This window comes from Monodon monoceros, unplaced genomic scaffold (assembly GCF_005190385.1).
Source record: "Monodon monoceros isolate NGI ecotype Baffin Bay Population unplaced genomic scaffold, NGI_Narwhal_1 Super_Scaffold_12, whole genome shotgun sequence".
In the NCBI taxonomy this organism is placed as follows: Eukaryota; Metazoa; Chordata; class Mammalia; order Artiodactyla; family Monodontidae; genus Monodon; species Monodon monoceros.
Window position 1 is genome coordinate 32,856,824 of NW_021703768.1, and position 13,974 is coordinate 32,870,797.

The following is a 13,974-nucleotide window of genomic DNA, read 5'->3' on the forward strand; positions in this document are numbered from 1 at the left end:
GAAACAAAAATGGGCAGACATTAGGCAAAAACAGCTGATTATCAAAAACAACCAATTTTAAAAACTGGAGATAAAAACTTAACCATTGAAACATAAATTCAATATATGGGATAAAATATGGTTTGGACACAGATAGGGTGAGCAACTATCCTGGTCTGTCTGGGACTGAGAAGTTTCTAGGGCATGGGACGGTAGTGCTAAAACTGGGAAAGTGCTGGGCAAACTGAGACAATTGGTCATCCTAGACTTACTGAACTGGAAGAAAAAGTTGATAAACTGATTTAGCATTCATCACAGAGGAACACAGATAAACAAATTTGGAAGAGAAGTTAAAATCATGTAGGATAGATTGAGTCTATCTAGCTTTTACCTAACAGGGATTCTAAAGAAACCAACTAGGAAGGAGGAAATGGTAGAGTAATAGTTTTTGAAGAAACAGTAGCTGAGAATCTTTTAGAATTGAAGAAAATCATTAGACTTTACATCAGGGGTTGGCAACTACAGTCCATGGGCCAAATCCAGGCTGCCACCTGTGTTTATAAATAAAGTTTTATTGGAACACAGCCACAGCCATTTTTTTATGCCATGTCTACAGCTGCTTTCATCTACAAAGATAGAGCTGAATAGTTGTAACAGAGACCACAAAACCTACAAAGCCTAAAATATTTACTATCTGGCTCTTCACAGAAATGTTGTAGATCCCTGCTTTAAATTGTTACTCTGAGTACCAAGCAGGATAAATAAAAATCAGTTCACATGCCTACGAAGCATAGTAAAGCTGCAAAACATAAAGACAAAGAGACATCTTGAAAGGAATGACAGAATTTCACCTACAAGGTAAGACAATTAGACTTGATAGCATACAATTCTGCAACACTAGAAGGCAGAAACCAATGGGGTAAGTCTGTAAAGTGCTGAGGAAAAGTAACTAACAATTTAGAATATTTATATATGGCTAAACAATCATTTAAGAGTGAAGTCAAAATGAAAGTGTTTTCAGTTATACAAAACCCAATATACATTGTAGTATATAATATTACTCTTCTTCCAAATGGGTATCCATCTCTGCTATTACCCTGAATGCATAAAAATTATACATCCCTACATCTCTGTCCTGTTTAGCTGAGGCATGACTATGCAACTTATTTTGGCTGATTAAATGTGAGTAAAAGTGAAGTACATCTCTTCCAAGCAAAATTGTTAAGAACTAGAAATAGGGTTGGAAGGTTATGTTAAATGGGTAATTGCATTTTGTTTAGGTTCTTGCTGTGTTTGGGAGAATATTAACAGAAATACTAAATAGTTGTAGAAATTGTTAGAAAATAGTTAAGAGCATGTGTACTTGGGTAAGAAGATATATGAATCCAGAGCACAAGAGTAAGATGTAAGAAACAGTGATAAACATGGAGTTTTATGAAGTATATGGACCAGTATGACAGAGTTAAGAGCTTAGAAGCAGAGTCACACGTATGTGGGAAATGGACATATGACAAAGGAGGCAACAGAAAGAAGTAGGGGAAAGAAACAGACTAAAATAAATGGTACTTGACAATTGGTTATCCATTGGGAATATATTAGATGCCTACCTCACACCACAAGTATAAATAAAGTCCTGATTATTAAAGACCTAAATATGAAAATCAAATCTTTAAAATATTTAGAGAAAAGGTTAGGAAAACAGCTTTAACATTTGAGAGTAGGGAATAACTTTTTTAAAAACGACATCAAAGCAGAAACGATAGACTTATTGTAAAATTTGACAGCATTAAGATTGAAAACTTCTGTATAAAAAAGAGACACTAAAAATAAAGTAAAAAAGAAGCCATAGATTCAGAGCATAAAATTAGCAATGCACACTGACTGACATAGAATTAATGCCTAGAATACATAAGGAATTCCTGTAAATCAACGTGAAAAGATAATCTGTAAGAAAATGAACAAAGCACATGAGGCGAATTTACAGAAGAGTTACCTGAACAGTCAGTAAGCTTATGAAAACACATTCCATCTTAGTAATAATCAGGAAAATTGAAACCAAAATGAAGTAGAGTTTTGCTATGCTGACAAGGGCTTAATTTCCAAAATAGACAGACAGCTCATACAGCTCAATATCAAAAAAACAAACAACCCAATCAAAAAATGGGCAGAAGACCTAAAAAGACATTTCTCCAAAGAAGACACAGACGGCCAACAAGCACATGAAAAGATGCTCAATATCGCTAATTATTAGAGAAATGCAAATAGTATGGAGTTTTCTGAAAAAACTAAAAATAGAGTTACCATATCATCCAGCCATCCCACTCCAGGGCAAATATCCAGAAAAGACGAAAACTCTAATTCAGAAAGATACATATACCCCGATGTTCTTAGCGGCACTATTTACAATAGCCAAGACATGGAAGCAGCCTAAATGTCCATCGACAGATGAATGGATAAAGAAGATGTGATATATCTGTATCTATATCTAATAGAATATTACTCAGTAATAAAAAAGAATGAAATAATGCCATTTGCAGCAACATGGATGGACCTAGATATTATCATACTAAGTGAAGTAAGTCAGATAAAGACAAGTTTTTATGATATCACTTATATGTGGAATCTAAAAAAATAATACAAATCAACTTATTTACAAAACAGAAACAGGCTCACAGATATAGAAAACAAACTCATGGTTAACCAAAGGGGAAAGGAGGGGAAGGGATAAATTAGGAGTTTGGAATTAACAAATACACACTACTGTATATAAAATAAATAAACAACAAGGATTTACTGTATAGCACAGGGAACTATATTCAATATCTTGAAATAACCTATAATGGAAAAGATTTAGTTATATACATATATAACTAAATCACTTTGTTGTACACCTGAAACTAACACAGTATTGTAAATCAAGTATAGTTCAGTTAAAAAAATTTTTAAATAAAGTAGAGTTTTGCATATAATAAATTCTCAAAACTCTATCAATAAACTTGACAAAACCAAGTTTTAGGGATGATGCAGAGAAATGGCAACTCTCATACAAGGTTGGCGAGAGATAAATTGATACAATGATTTTAGAGAACAATTTGCTAACATCCAGTAAATTTAAAGGTGCCCAGACCCTCTATGCAAAAGAACATTTACTCTAGTACTGTTCAAAATGGAAAATAATGACAATGAATTCAACATTGGAGAATAGATGAATAAATTGCAGTATAAGTACACAGAAATTCAATAGGTTGAACCAGAGCTGCATGGGTCCAAATGGATACATATTGAAAACATACCAATGTTGAGTGAAAGATTGCAAATGCAGAAATCATAAAAATAAACTGGGCAAAACAATACTATATAGTATCTTATGGATACAGGCAGATGAAATAAAAATATAAAAACATGGCGGAGAAGGCGAGACAGCACTATCAGAGCAGGTGTTCCTCTGCTTGTGGTAAGAGGGGTATGGAACTGGGAAGGCCAAAAAGAGGGCTTCAACTTTGCCTTTTTTAGTTTTGAAAAGATGGCAAAATGGCAATAATATGAAAAAATGGTAACATGTGTGGACTCTGGGTGGTGAGTATGTGAGCATTTGTTATGTTATTTGTTTCTTAACATACCATAGTATTTGAAAAAGAGAAGCGCATGAGAAAGAAGGGGCAGATGGAATGCACCTCCAAGAATTGGGGAAGTGATATTGAAGTTACTAAATCCAGAGCTGGAGCCCCACACCCATTCGCTTCAAGAGCAAGCGTGTTGCACATTTAGCGGCTGCTCATACGTGCTCTAAACAAGTGCCTCTCATTTCCTCCTACGCGCATTGACCTGTGAATGAACGAGGTCTAGAATTTGAACCTCTCACTCTTGGCTTAAAACTTGCTTGTCCATCGACAGATGACGGGATAAAGAAGATGTGGCACACGTATACAATGGAATATTACTCAGCCATAAAAAGAAACGAAATTGAGTTATTTGTAGTGAGGTGGATGGACCTAGAGTCTGTCATACAGAGTGAAGTAAGTCAGAAAGAGAAAAACAAATACTGTATGCTAACACATATATATGGAATTTAGAAAAAAAAAGATGGTACTGACAAACCTAGTTGCAGGGCAGGAATAAAGAGGTAGACATAGAGAATGGACCTGATGACATAAGGTGGAAGGCGAAGCTGGGGTGAAGTGAGAGTAGCATCGACATATATACACCATCGAATGTAAAATAGTTGGCTGGTGGGAAGCAGCCGCATAGCACAGAGAGATTAGCTCGGTGCTTTGTGACCACCTAGAGGGGTGGGATAGGGAGGGTGGGAGGGAGGGAGACGCAAGAGGGAGGGGATATATGTGTATGTATAGCTGATTCACTTTGTTATACAGCAGAAACTAACACACCATTGTAAAGCAATTATACTCCGATAAAGATTTTTTTTTTTTTAAAAAGAAAAACGTGGGACTCAAAAACAAAAAAACTCGCTTGTCATAACAGAGGAGCTTTTTTTTTTTTTTTTAACATATTGGTACAGACCTTGCAGCAAAGGGGAAGCAGCCCATTTTGCAGAAGCAGAGGATATAAATAGATCTAGAGTAGAGAGTAGGGGTGTACGTGAAGGGAATGTGTGGAGGTGAGTGAATTTCTATTTAGGGACAGTAGTGTGTCATTCAGGACTGTGACTGACCCCCTCCAACTTACGTGATAAGCACAAGAATCACCGCTCTCCATGAAAGAAGTGGCTTGGAACCCCAGCTTCCAGAGGGGTTCTTCTAGCTCAGATTTTATTTTCTGATTTCCCTGGAACACCAGCTCTCAAGTGGGCCTCCACTGCAGCCCCTCAAGTTATTTGCGGGGCCCCAAACCCATCATCCCCCTCAGAAATCCTTCACAAATTAAACACTTGGCTGTGTTTAAATTTGGCGTCAAAATTTAAAGGATGAGGGAGAGAAAGTCACTAGTGAAGCTCCACACCATGGTCAAGGCTGCCTGGAAAGAATGCACGTCACTTCAGAAGTAGCCCTCCCCTCAAAAAGTGAATCGGATAATGACACTCACTCCTTTGCTTGGGAGCCTCCAACGGCTGCCCGGGTGAACAAAATAAGATGAAATTCCTTGTCATGGCCCTCGAGACCCTGCAATATGTGACTGCTGCCTGCTTCTAGAAACCACCTCTTTGCCTCTCTCCTCTTCTCTTGCTTTTCCTCCTGCCACCCTATCTTCTTGCAGGTGCAAGCTGTCCCCTGCCTCTTGACTTTTGTCCCTGTCATTTCCTGTTCTTGAAATGGTCTTTACTGCCACCTTCCCTGTGCCCAGCTTATTCTCGCTCTTCGGTGCCGCAATTCTCAACCTGCACTGGACACCTCTTCCCCCCTTAAGGGTTCGAGTTAACTGGTCTTGGCTGGGGCCTTGAGAATGGGTATGATTTATAAGCTACTCACGCGATTCTAACGTGCAAGGAGGGTTGAGAACCAGCGCTGTAAGTATCACGGCATTGAAGACCAGACCACTATCTAAAGAGGATGTTTCCTTCGTATATTCTATCTCAGTTCCTTATTTACCTCCTTCAGAGCTCACTGCCTGCTAGTTTACTTATTTGTTTTCTTGAATTAACTTTCCTTCTTCCAGGGAACAGTGGTTCTCCAGGTGTGGTCCCTGGACGAGCAGCATCAGCATCACTTGGAACCTTATTAGAAATGCCAATTCCCAGGCTCCTTCCCCAACCCTCCAGGTGATTCAGATACTTGCTAAAGTTGGACCCACTGCGCTCAATGTGAGCTCCAGGAAGCCAGGACCCACCTGTCTTCACCCTGCATTCTTGTCCAGCAGAGCCCAACGTGGAACAGGGCCTCAACAAACCCTCACTGAATAAAGAGTGATAACACATTTCTTTTGTTAGTTGCTCACACGTGAACTGCAAGCTGACTGAAAAGAGCAAAACAAACGAATAAAACCCCCAAACCAGTTTTTACTTCATTTCTTAAAACCTTCTAAGGTTTATGGATAAAAGATTTTTCCCCTCACTAACTGGGAACATACAAAAATTTGTGCATGATTCGATATCTGCCCCTCCCTCTTTTTCAGAAAATCTACAACTTGAAAGGTACCTAAACATACTTGTCGTGTGGACAGGTATCATTCTGTTATTTCCCGTTAAGGCTGTTAAGTGACATAATTTGTCTAAGGTCACAGATTAAGTCAATTTCCACAGGACCGTCTGTTTGAGAAGTAGAATCTTACTGTCGCTGCCTTCTGCTTCTGAAATGTGGAATCATAAAGAACATTATGGAACACCTAGCCCACCCTCTACCTTAACTGAGCTGCTTGAGAGAGCTGGAAAGCCGAGTCAAGATCCCACTGCGGTTTATGGGGAGGCTGGGCCTGGAGCCCAGCACTCCTTGCCACCGTGTAGCTAAAATCTATCATTCTTTATAGCTGATATCCTTGTCCTCACAAAACCCCATGTACTATTCCACCTAATTCCCACAAGTTTCTACAGTTCCTCTGCCAATAAGTTATACGAAGAGGGTGATAACAGGTGAATTTCCCAATAACCACTTGGGCCATGATGTGGTTCCACTTTCTGATGCTCCCTTCCTGCACTCAGCCTGGAGCAGGCAGAGTTAGTCACACCAGTAACACATTAGGAGAGCTTGGAGGGAAGGCGAGGCATTTGATCATTGAATGCCCCTCTCTAAACCCTGGGGTGGAGAATCACAAAGGCAGGAACCCATTTAGTCTCTTATCCCAGTGGCTCTGCAAGATTTCAATAAAGTGAGCATTCTGAAAATAGGATATAATTCATAACGGTAATAGCAGAAGAAGTTACAACCACTGACTCCCAGATCAAACAGAGGCGGTCACCAGCCTGAGGAAAGGCCCCTGGCCCTCCTAAAAGCCAGTCCCGGGCTTTTCTAGGACCACCTTGCTGTCTTCCTCTGTACCTACTTTTTCTTGGATGCAGCATAATGCAGAAAAACTCAGGCTCTGAGAGCAGACAGAATTGTGCTCAAATTCCAGTGCTGTGGACTCTGGAAATTCAGTAGCTGTGTGGCTGCGAGTAAGGGAATCACCCTTCCCAAGACTCAGTTTTCTCACCTAGGAGATAGGGACGATAGCAGTAACTAACTATTTGTAAGGATTGTTACAGGGATTTAATGCGATGGCGTATGTCAAGGCTCACAAATGCTAACTTCCATTGTATTCTCCTCTTTGTGTTCATTGAAGTCTTTATGCCTCCTTAGGAAATCATTTATTTGGGGCTGGAAAGAAAGAAACCAACATTCATTCAGTGTCTGGCTGGGGCCTGCACTTTAATAGGTGCTTTGTGATCACAATTTTATTCACTCCTTAAAACAACCCTGCGAGATGGTTACTGTTATCATCGTCAACATCTTCATCACGGCTGGACAAGGAAACAAGCTCAGAGCTCAAGTGACTGATGAAAAACACACTAGTAAGCAAAGCATAAGAAGCCAGGAATAGGGACTTCTCTGGTGGTTCAGTGGTAAAGAATCCGTCCTGTAACGCGGGGGACACGGGTTCGATCCCTCGTCAGGGAAATAAGATCCCACATGCCGTGTGGCAACTAAGCACACGTGACACAACTACTGAGCCGTTGTACCTCAACTAGAGAGCTTGCATGCTGCAAACCACGGAGCCCGTGCGCCACAACTACAGAGAAGCCTGTGGGTCACGACAAAGAGCCTGTGTGCTGCAGCGAAGACCTGATGCAGCCCCCCCACACACACACACAAAAGCCAGGAATATGGCCTTTTGACTGATCTATGATGTCTTCCAAGGAGAAAAAGGAGAAAGAGTTTTTTCCTTCTTGTAATATGCTATGTGCCTTTCTGTAACTTGTCGTAGAATGTCAGAGGCAATGTTAGGGAGAGAGAAATTAAAGGAAATCTACTTCCTCTTTAAGTATATCCTTGATATGCTACAAAGATAGGCATGTATATACCATAACTGCCACTGGGAAATTCATTTGCCATGCATTATATAGTAGGTAAACTTAAAATATATTGTTTAACAAGAGGGTAACTGTGTTCAGAGTCTAAATATATGTTTTTTCACCTACCTATTCTTCTAGTAGTTCTGACAATGGAAAATTATAAGGCAATGTATATAAAAGAATGCTTATGACAGTCTTGTCTATATTACCATAAAGAAAGAAAAATAAAATAAGAAGCAATCTCAATGTCCAGCTATATGGAACTAAAATAAATTATGGAATACAATGCAGTCATTAAAAATGATTCATTATTAAAAATGCTATCGTAACTCAGATATTATTCAAGATATTTTAAATTATAAAGCAAGTAAGGAAATAGTTTATAAAGTATGATAGTACTTGTAGAAAATTATATTTATAAGATATAGTTTTAAATGACAAAATTCTAAAGGGATCTGTATTAATTTAACAATGATTGCCCCCTAAGTGATAGAACTATAGAAAACAAATATTGTGTCATTTCTTCATTTCTAAGAAATTTTCTTTAGTAATATGCGTTACTTTTGTAATAAGATGGTGATCTCTTAAGAAAACGTTATATGTAACACCAAACACACACTATCCAATTAAACCTCTCTCCTTTTTTTCTTCTATTACCATCTATTTTTCCCTAAGAAAATGCAAATTACCCTGTCAACCACAGTGCCCTTATTTATTTTTGAAGAGGATATCGTAATTAAGGTCAAGATCTTTTCTAAGAATCCTGGATCTGAAGACCGAGTTTGGAAACACTAGAGGGACTTGTAAATCCCATCTTGATAGGTGACCACCCTCCTCTACAGATGGGGCTGCAGGGACAGCCCACGGGCTACCGTTTCCTCTCTGTGGTATTCCCCTCCCCATGACTCTGCAAGTCTGACCTCAACTCTTCTCTCCCTCTCTTTCCCCTATGGTGAGGTTACGTTCTCTCACCTCTGCCCTTTCCCCATTCTGGTGCAAGAGATTTTAGACTGCATACTCATGCCATGAATCTTTCTACCCTCTCTATTCCAGAGCCTACAGTGCACTCCCTGCCCCACTGAGTACCTGCAGGGATCATTGCCTCAGTCCCCATCTTCTCACTGGGAGGTGGCAAAGGAAGTAATCCTCTCCATAACAAGAGAAGGGATAACCAATCTCTATCTTCTAGGGGCTGAGGAGTCTGGGAGGGGTGTGTGGGATAGAAAGTTGACTCTCTTCTAGACTCTGTGAACCTGAGAACACCACACGTATAAGAACACAGCCAATTATACAGCGAAATAATAGGAAACTGTGGCAGAATCTTAATGCTGTAGTTCAGCTACTTTATGGATTAAGCTAGTTTTTATGGTACACTGGGAACCCAGTCATGATTTTAAGTGCGCTCCACATAATGACTTTCAATTAACTTTGGAACACAACCTGTCCCTAAGATTTGGACTGCTTGGACTTTGCTTCTCTTAATTAAAATAATAAAATGCATTTTTCTAAACAAAAGAGCTCCTCTTGTAAAATTCACCACGTTGTCAAAATGGCACTCATCCTCTGCAATATTGCCCAACGTATATCACTGGAGTTCTCTTCAGGGCTCCAAAGTGCTCATAAAAGGAAACGACTGCACTTCTGGTTATAGCACCCAACCATCTTCAGAGGCAAGACAAAGAATGCAGCTTTTCTTTCTTTAAGGCATAGCTCTTCCTCTATTCTGAAGGCTAGAATCAGAAAAGGGAACTCTTGCAGCCACAGTCCCTCAGCTGATATAATAAAGCCTTAGCACTTTATAAGCAAATGGAAGTATGATGAGATAAGCAAAAATTCCAAAGGCTTGGAGGACCTGGCCGTGAAGCACTCCCACACCTCTCCGCTTTATGTAGAAAAGATTAGACGTTTGCTAGGAGACCAAGGAGAGTCATAAAATCTATTACTTACCATTTTTATTGAAAAGAGTTGACGTGCCCGGCACACAGTGACCCCGAAGATGCTGTAACTCAGACAGTGAATGTGCAAGTTAGCTATGCAGGGTGTACTTCCTTTTTTGAACCGTGTGGTCTGTCCAGTTTTCACACATTGATATATAAGGTTTATTTGCATGTTATCTCAGCCCTCGGAGCATTTGTATAAGTGGCCAGGTTTATCCAGTTATTATGCTTTAATAATATGAAAACAGCTACAGGTGAAGCTTTGAAGTCTTAAATATTGACACAGAATTTTTTTAAAAGTGCCTGAATTGTAAACTCTGTGTATGTTATTAACCCATTTTATATAAAATGTGTGTTTGTGGACCTATCTATGTATCTATTTATTTATCTGCCAAGGACCCACATTAACATGTTAACAGTGGTTCACTTCGGTGGAGGTATTATTACAAATAATCCTTATTTTGTACTTTGCTGACTTTTTGACTTTTTAATTTTGAATATATGGCACGTTTAAAACAGAACTATAATCTTAAAAAGAGCAAAAAGATCATGATAATTTTAATCATCAATTCCAAATGCATTTAAATCTATCTCACCAATATTTGAATGGTGGACATATTTTAAGCTTATCATAGGATGTTACTCATTTCATTAAAAATATAAAGTACATGTCAGTCTAGGTTCATGCATTAATTTTTTGGTAATATTTGTTAGCATCAGATGCCTCAATCTCTCACACTGGTGAACTAGGTATTCTTGAGTTAAGGGCATAATATTTGATCCCAACTAGTCAGAGTTCCCACCAATCTTCTCTAGTGCTTGTTTGAACTCATTCTGGTACATGGATTTTTACCTCCTTTATTTTTAATATATAGTCTATATATATATACTGATACTAAAGTAATTTTAAGAGTAGAAGATCATCTTCATGTCCTATTGCAAAGGAAAGGCAACTGACTTCTTAATTTTGGGTTGCAAATTTCTAGATCTTGTATGTACTACCGCATTAACCTAGTAGAGAGACACCAATTTTTTTCATTTGATCCTGACCTAATATTAATTACTACTGTGACAATAAAAATTCTTTATTAAATGGATACTCCCTATTATTTATTTCTTAAAATGAAAATATTTTTCAAAATCAAGATGTGGTTAGAAATATGGATAGAATCATTGCCAGGACAAGGCAGAACGGCAGGGCAAGGGTCAGGTCCCAGGGGTAGAAAGGAATTTGAGATTGCCTTGAAACTGTAGGTATTTTAAAGAGAGGTAGGGCTTGAGGGCTTGAGGATAGTCAGGAACTAGGAGGGTAGTCAGAAATTGCACTGTCTCTGGCACATAATAAATACTCAATGAATTAACAGAGGAGGAAGATCAAAGCAAGGCAGATATGAGAACCATGCATTCTTTTAGACATAAGCCATTGCCAGAAGACCTTAAAATGGAGACATTCTCTAGCTTAACTGAAAAGCCTCTCATCTACTACCTGTTGGAACAGTACAATTTAGGGTCTAAAGCAGAGGGTTTTCATCTGGCAGCACGTTAAAATCACCTGGGAAGCTTTTAAAAATCCAAGTTTCCGGGCTTAACCCCAGACCATTAAATAAAAATCTCTACTTTGAGACCCAGGCATCAGTGTTTTTTAAAGTTCCCCAGGTGGCTTCAAAATGCAGGCAAGCCCAGGCTCTAAAAGGAGGAGCAAGTGACTCGTACGAGGAAGATGATAGATTAGGAGGCAATAACTTGATAGTACTGTAGAAATAATCCTGATGCTCTGGCACTGTTTACTACCAAGTTTATCAACATATTTTCACCATGCGCTCCATAATAATTACTTATTCTTGGTCATTCTATGATTTTCTCTCTGGGCCGGTAATTTGGACAAAAATTACACGATAAACGGAAATCGAGCAATTTCCATTAACAATGTAGCTCACTGTACAAGTCTCTGGTTAAGAGAATGTTCAGTTTCAATTTATTCATTTGAGTTCCATTTCAATTTGTGTTTATTTCTAATTGCAGATTAAGGTGAGTTTTAGTTGTTATTGACATAAATTCAGCAGTCTCTCAAAAATATATTTAAGAGAAGTATCTTGGCTAAGAAAAAACAGGCTAGCTGTAGCTCTCATCCATAACTCACCAATAAGTTTTTATTTTTAGTTTTTGGAGCATAATCATTTTACTTAAAAAAACATGTTTCAAGTATCACTTATGTGAGCACATTTCCTGTGAACTCAATTAAGTATGTAAATCCTTGAGCAGGAAGAGGAAACAGGAAATGCAAGAAAGCTGACACACAGTATAACGATACCATCTGAAGAAGATAAAGTTATTTTTTTGTGGTATGGGCGCTGCAGTTATTCCTGCTAGTGGAAGGGAGAAGTAGCCTAGAGAACACAAAAATGGTTATAATTCTTCAAATCTCTTCATAAATTTACATTCTAGAGAACTGTTTTTGTTCAGGCAATGGTAAAATGAGGCTGTCTCCCTGGTACAAAGTGACAGTTAGATGGAGACTGTGAGGCCCAGAGACATGGTGGGGTTGGGGGAGACTAGTGAATCCAGCTTCATTTTTTTTAAGTCAATTTACAAGATGGAGGGCGAGAACACTGATGACAATGTAAGTAACAGTACTTATCGAGCCTTATTTAAAAACGTTGTCACGGTTGTATCTATCAGGTTTTAAAAGGAGCCTGGTTGAAGTTGTTAGCACAGAGGGTTAGAAGGACTTATAAACTCTTACACAGTTTCAGCTTTATAACCTGAATGGCTAACATTTTAGAAAAGAAACAGATGATCATCTGTTTTTCGTGCCCAACAATCACAGGCCTGGGCAAGAGCCCTGAGATGGGAGAACAGGAGGATGTTGAGTCTCACCTCTCCCAGAAAGCCTTCTGTGCCGCTGGCTCACTCATCTCTCCCTTTTTCTGGACTCCTGCAGACTGCACCACGAAATGAAGCTCTTTGATATGTTTCCCTTTTACGGGTCTCCCATTGTATCGGTTGCATTAAGTTTGGCTCCCTAACCAGATCTGAAACTCCTCCAGTACGAATTAATTTTATTACTTCCTTCTGTCACCCTAATATCCTAGAGTAGCTTTTATTTTTTTAAAGCTTTTTTTGTGACTCATGGGTTCCTTTCAGAATCTGATGACAGCAGTATATGGTTTGCACACTAATTCTGCATGTGTACAGCCTCCCTTGAAGCCCATCCTTTATGGGAAGCTGTAGGAGAACTCTTGGCTAAAATATTGTCAAACACTGGGAGATGGTCACTACATTGGTGCTTTCTGATGATGAAGTGAAAGCACAGAAATGTTAAGTGACCCCTTATGTTTCCAGACTAGGGAACTGGTCAGCTAAAACTTCATTATTTTGTAAACTTGTCTTTTATCGACATGCATTTGAACCTTGCCAGGAAAGAACAACTGAAACTCACAAAATAGATTCATAGAAATTCAAGGAAATTCTAGTTTCCTTGCGTGGAGAGATATGGAATAGCCACATGGAAAGGAGCAGGAAAAAAGCAGGATAAGAAAAGGCACGCTTTAAAAAGTTGTGCGGGAGGAAACGGCTAGCTCCTCGATTTGGCTTATTTCTCTTTCACTTTTTGTTTTGAAAACAAAATGGATTTTTTTCACTCTTGCACTTTCCATTTTTGATGAAAGGAGGGCTTAATCCTTTCAGAACATCAATGCACTAGGAAGAAAAAACGTATTAATCAACTTCAGTGAAAAATCAATTCATCTTTCAGTAGAAGGAGAATTCCTACTATATTTCAATAGGATTGTTACCCCAAAACTGGGTTTGCCTCTTGGTGGGTGTTGAGCTAAAAGACACAACCAAGCCAAAGCCCAGGAGAAGGAAGGATTGATTACTTGCAGCCAGTAAGCAGAACACCAGGGATCTTTCTCAAAGCAGCATCTCCCCGAACAGCAAGACTGGGGGAGTTTTAAGGTAAGGATACATGCATATTCATGAAGGAGCTTGAGCAGTCAACAGAATCCAAGCTTTAGTTGACTGAAGTCACGTGGGGCAGCAAAGGTCAACATCATCATCTCTTAGATCCCAGTTGATCTGGTGGTTGAGGGCTTCAGGCTAATCTTTACCCTTAAA

The 13,974-nt window shown here is 39.0% G+C and overlaps 1 protein-coding gene across 1 annotated transcript in view; it reads right to left on the minus strand.

Annotated features, from left to right (window-relative positions):
• The window catches only part of FYB1 (FYN binding protein 1), a 176,397-nt gene extending 166,446 nt beyond the window's left edge, over positions 1-9,951 (minus strand). Inside the window, exon 1 of the mRNA XM_029215915.1 lies at positions 9,869-9,951. Within this exon, the coding sequence (XP_029071748.1) occupies positions 9,869-9,871 (3 nt within the window). The 5' untranslated portion in view covers positions 9,872-9,951. The remainder of the gene's footprint in view (positions 1-9,868) is intronic.
• Between the last annotated feature and the right edge of the window lie 4,023 nt (positions 9,952-13,974).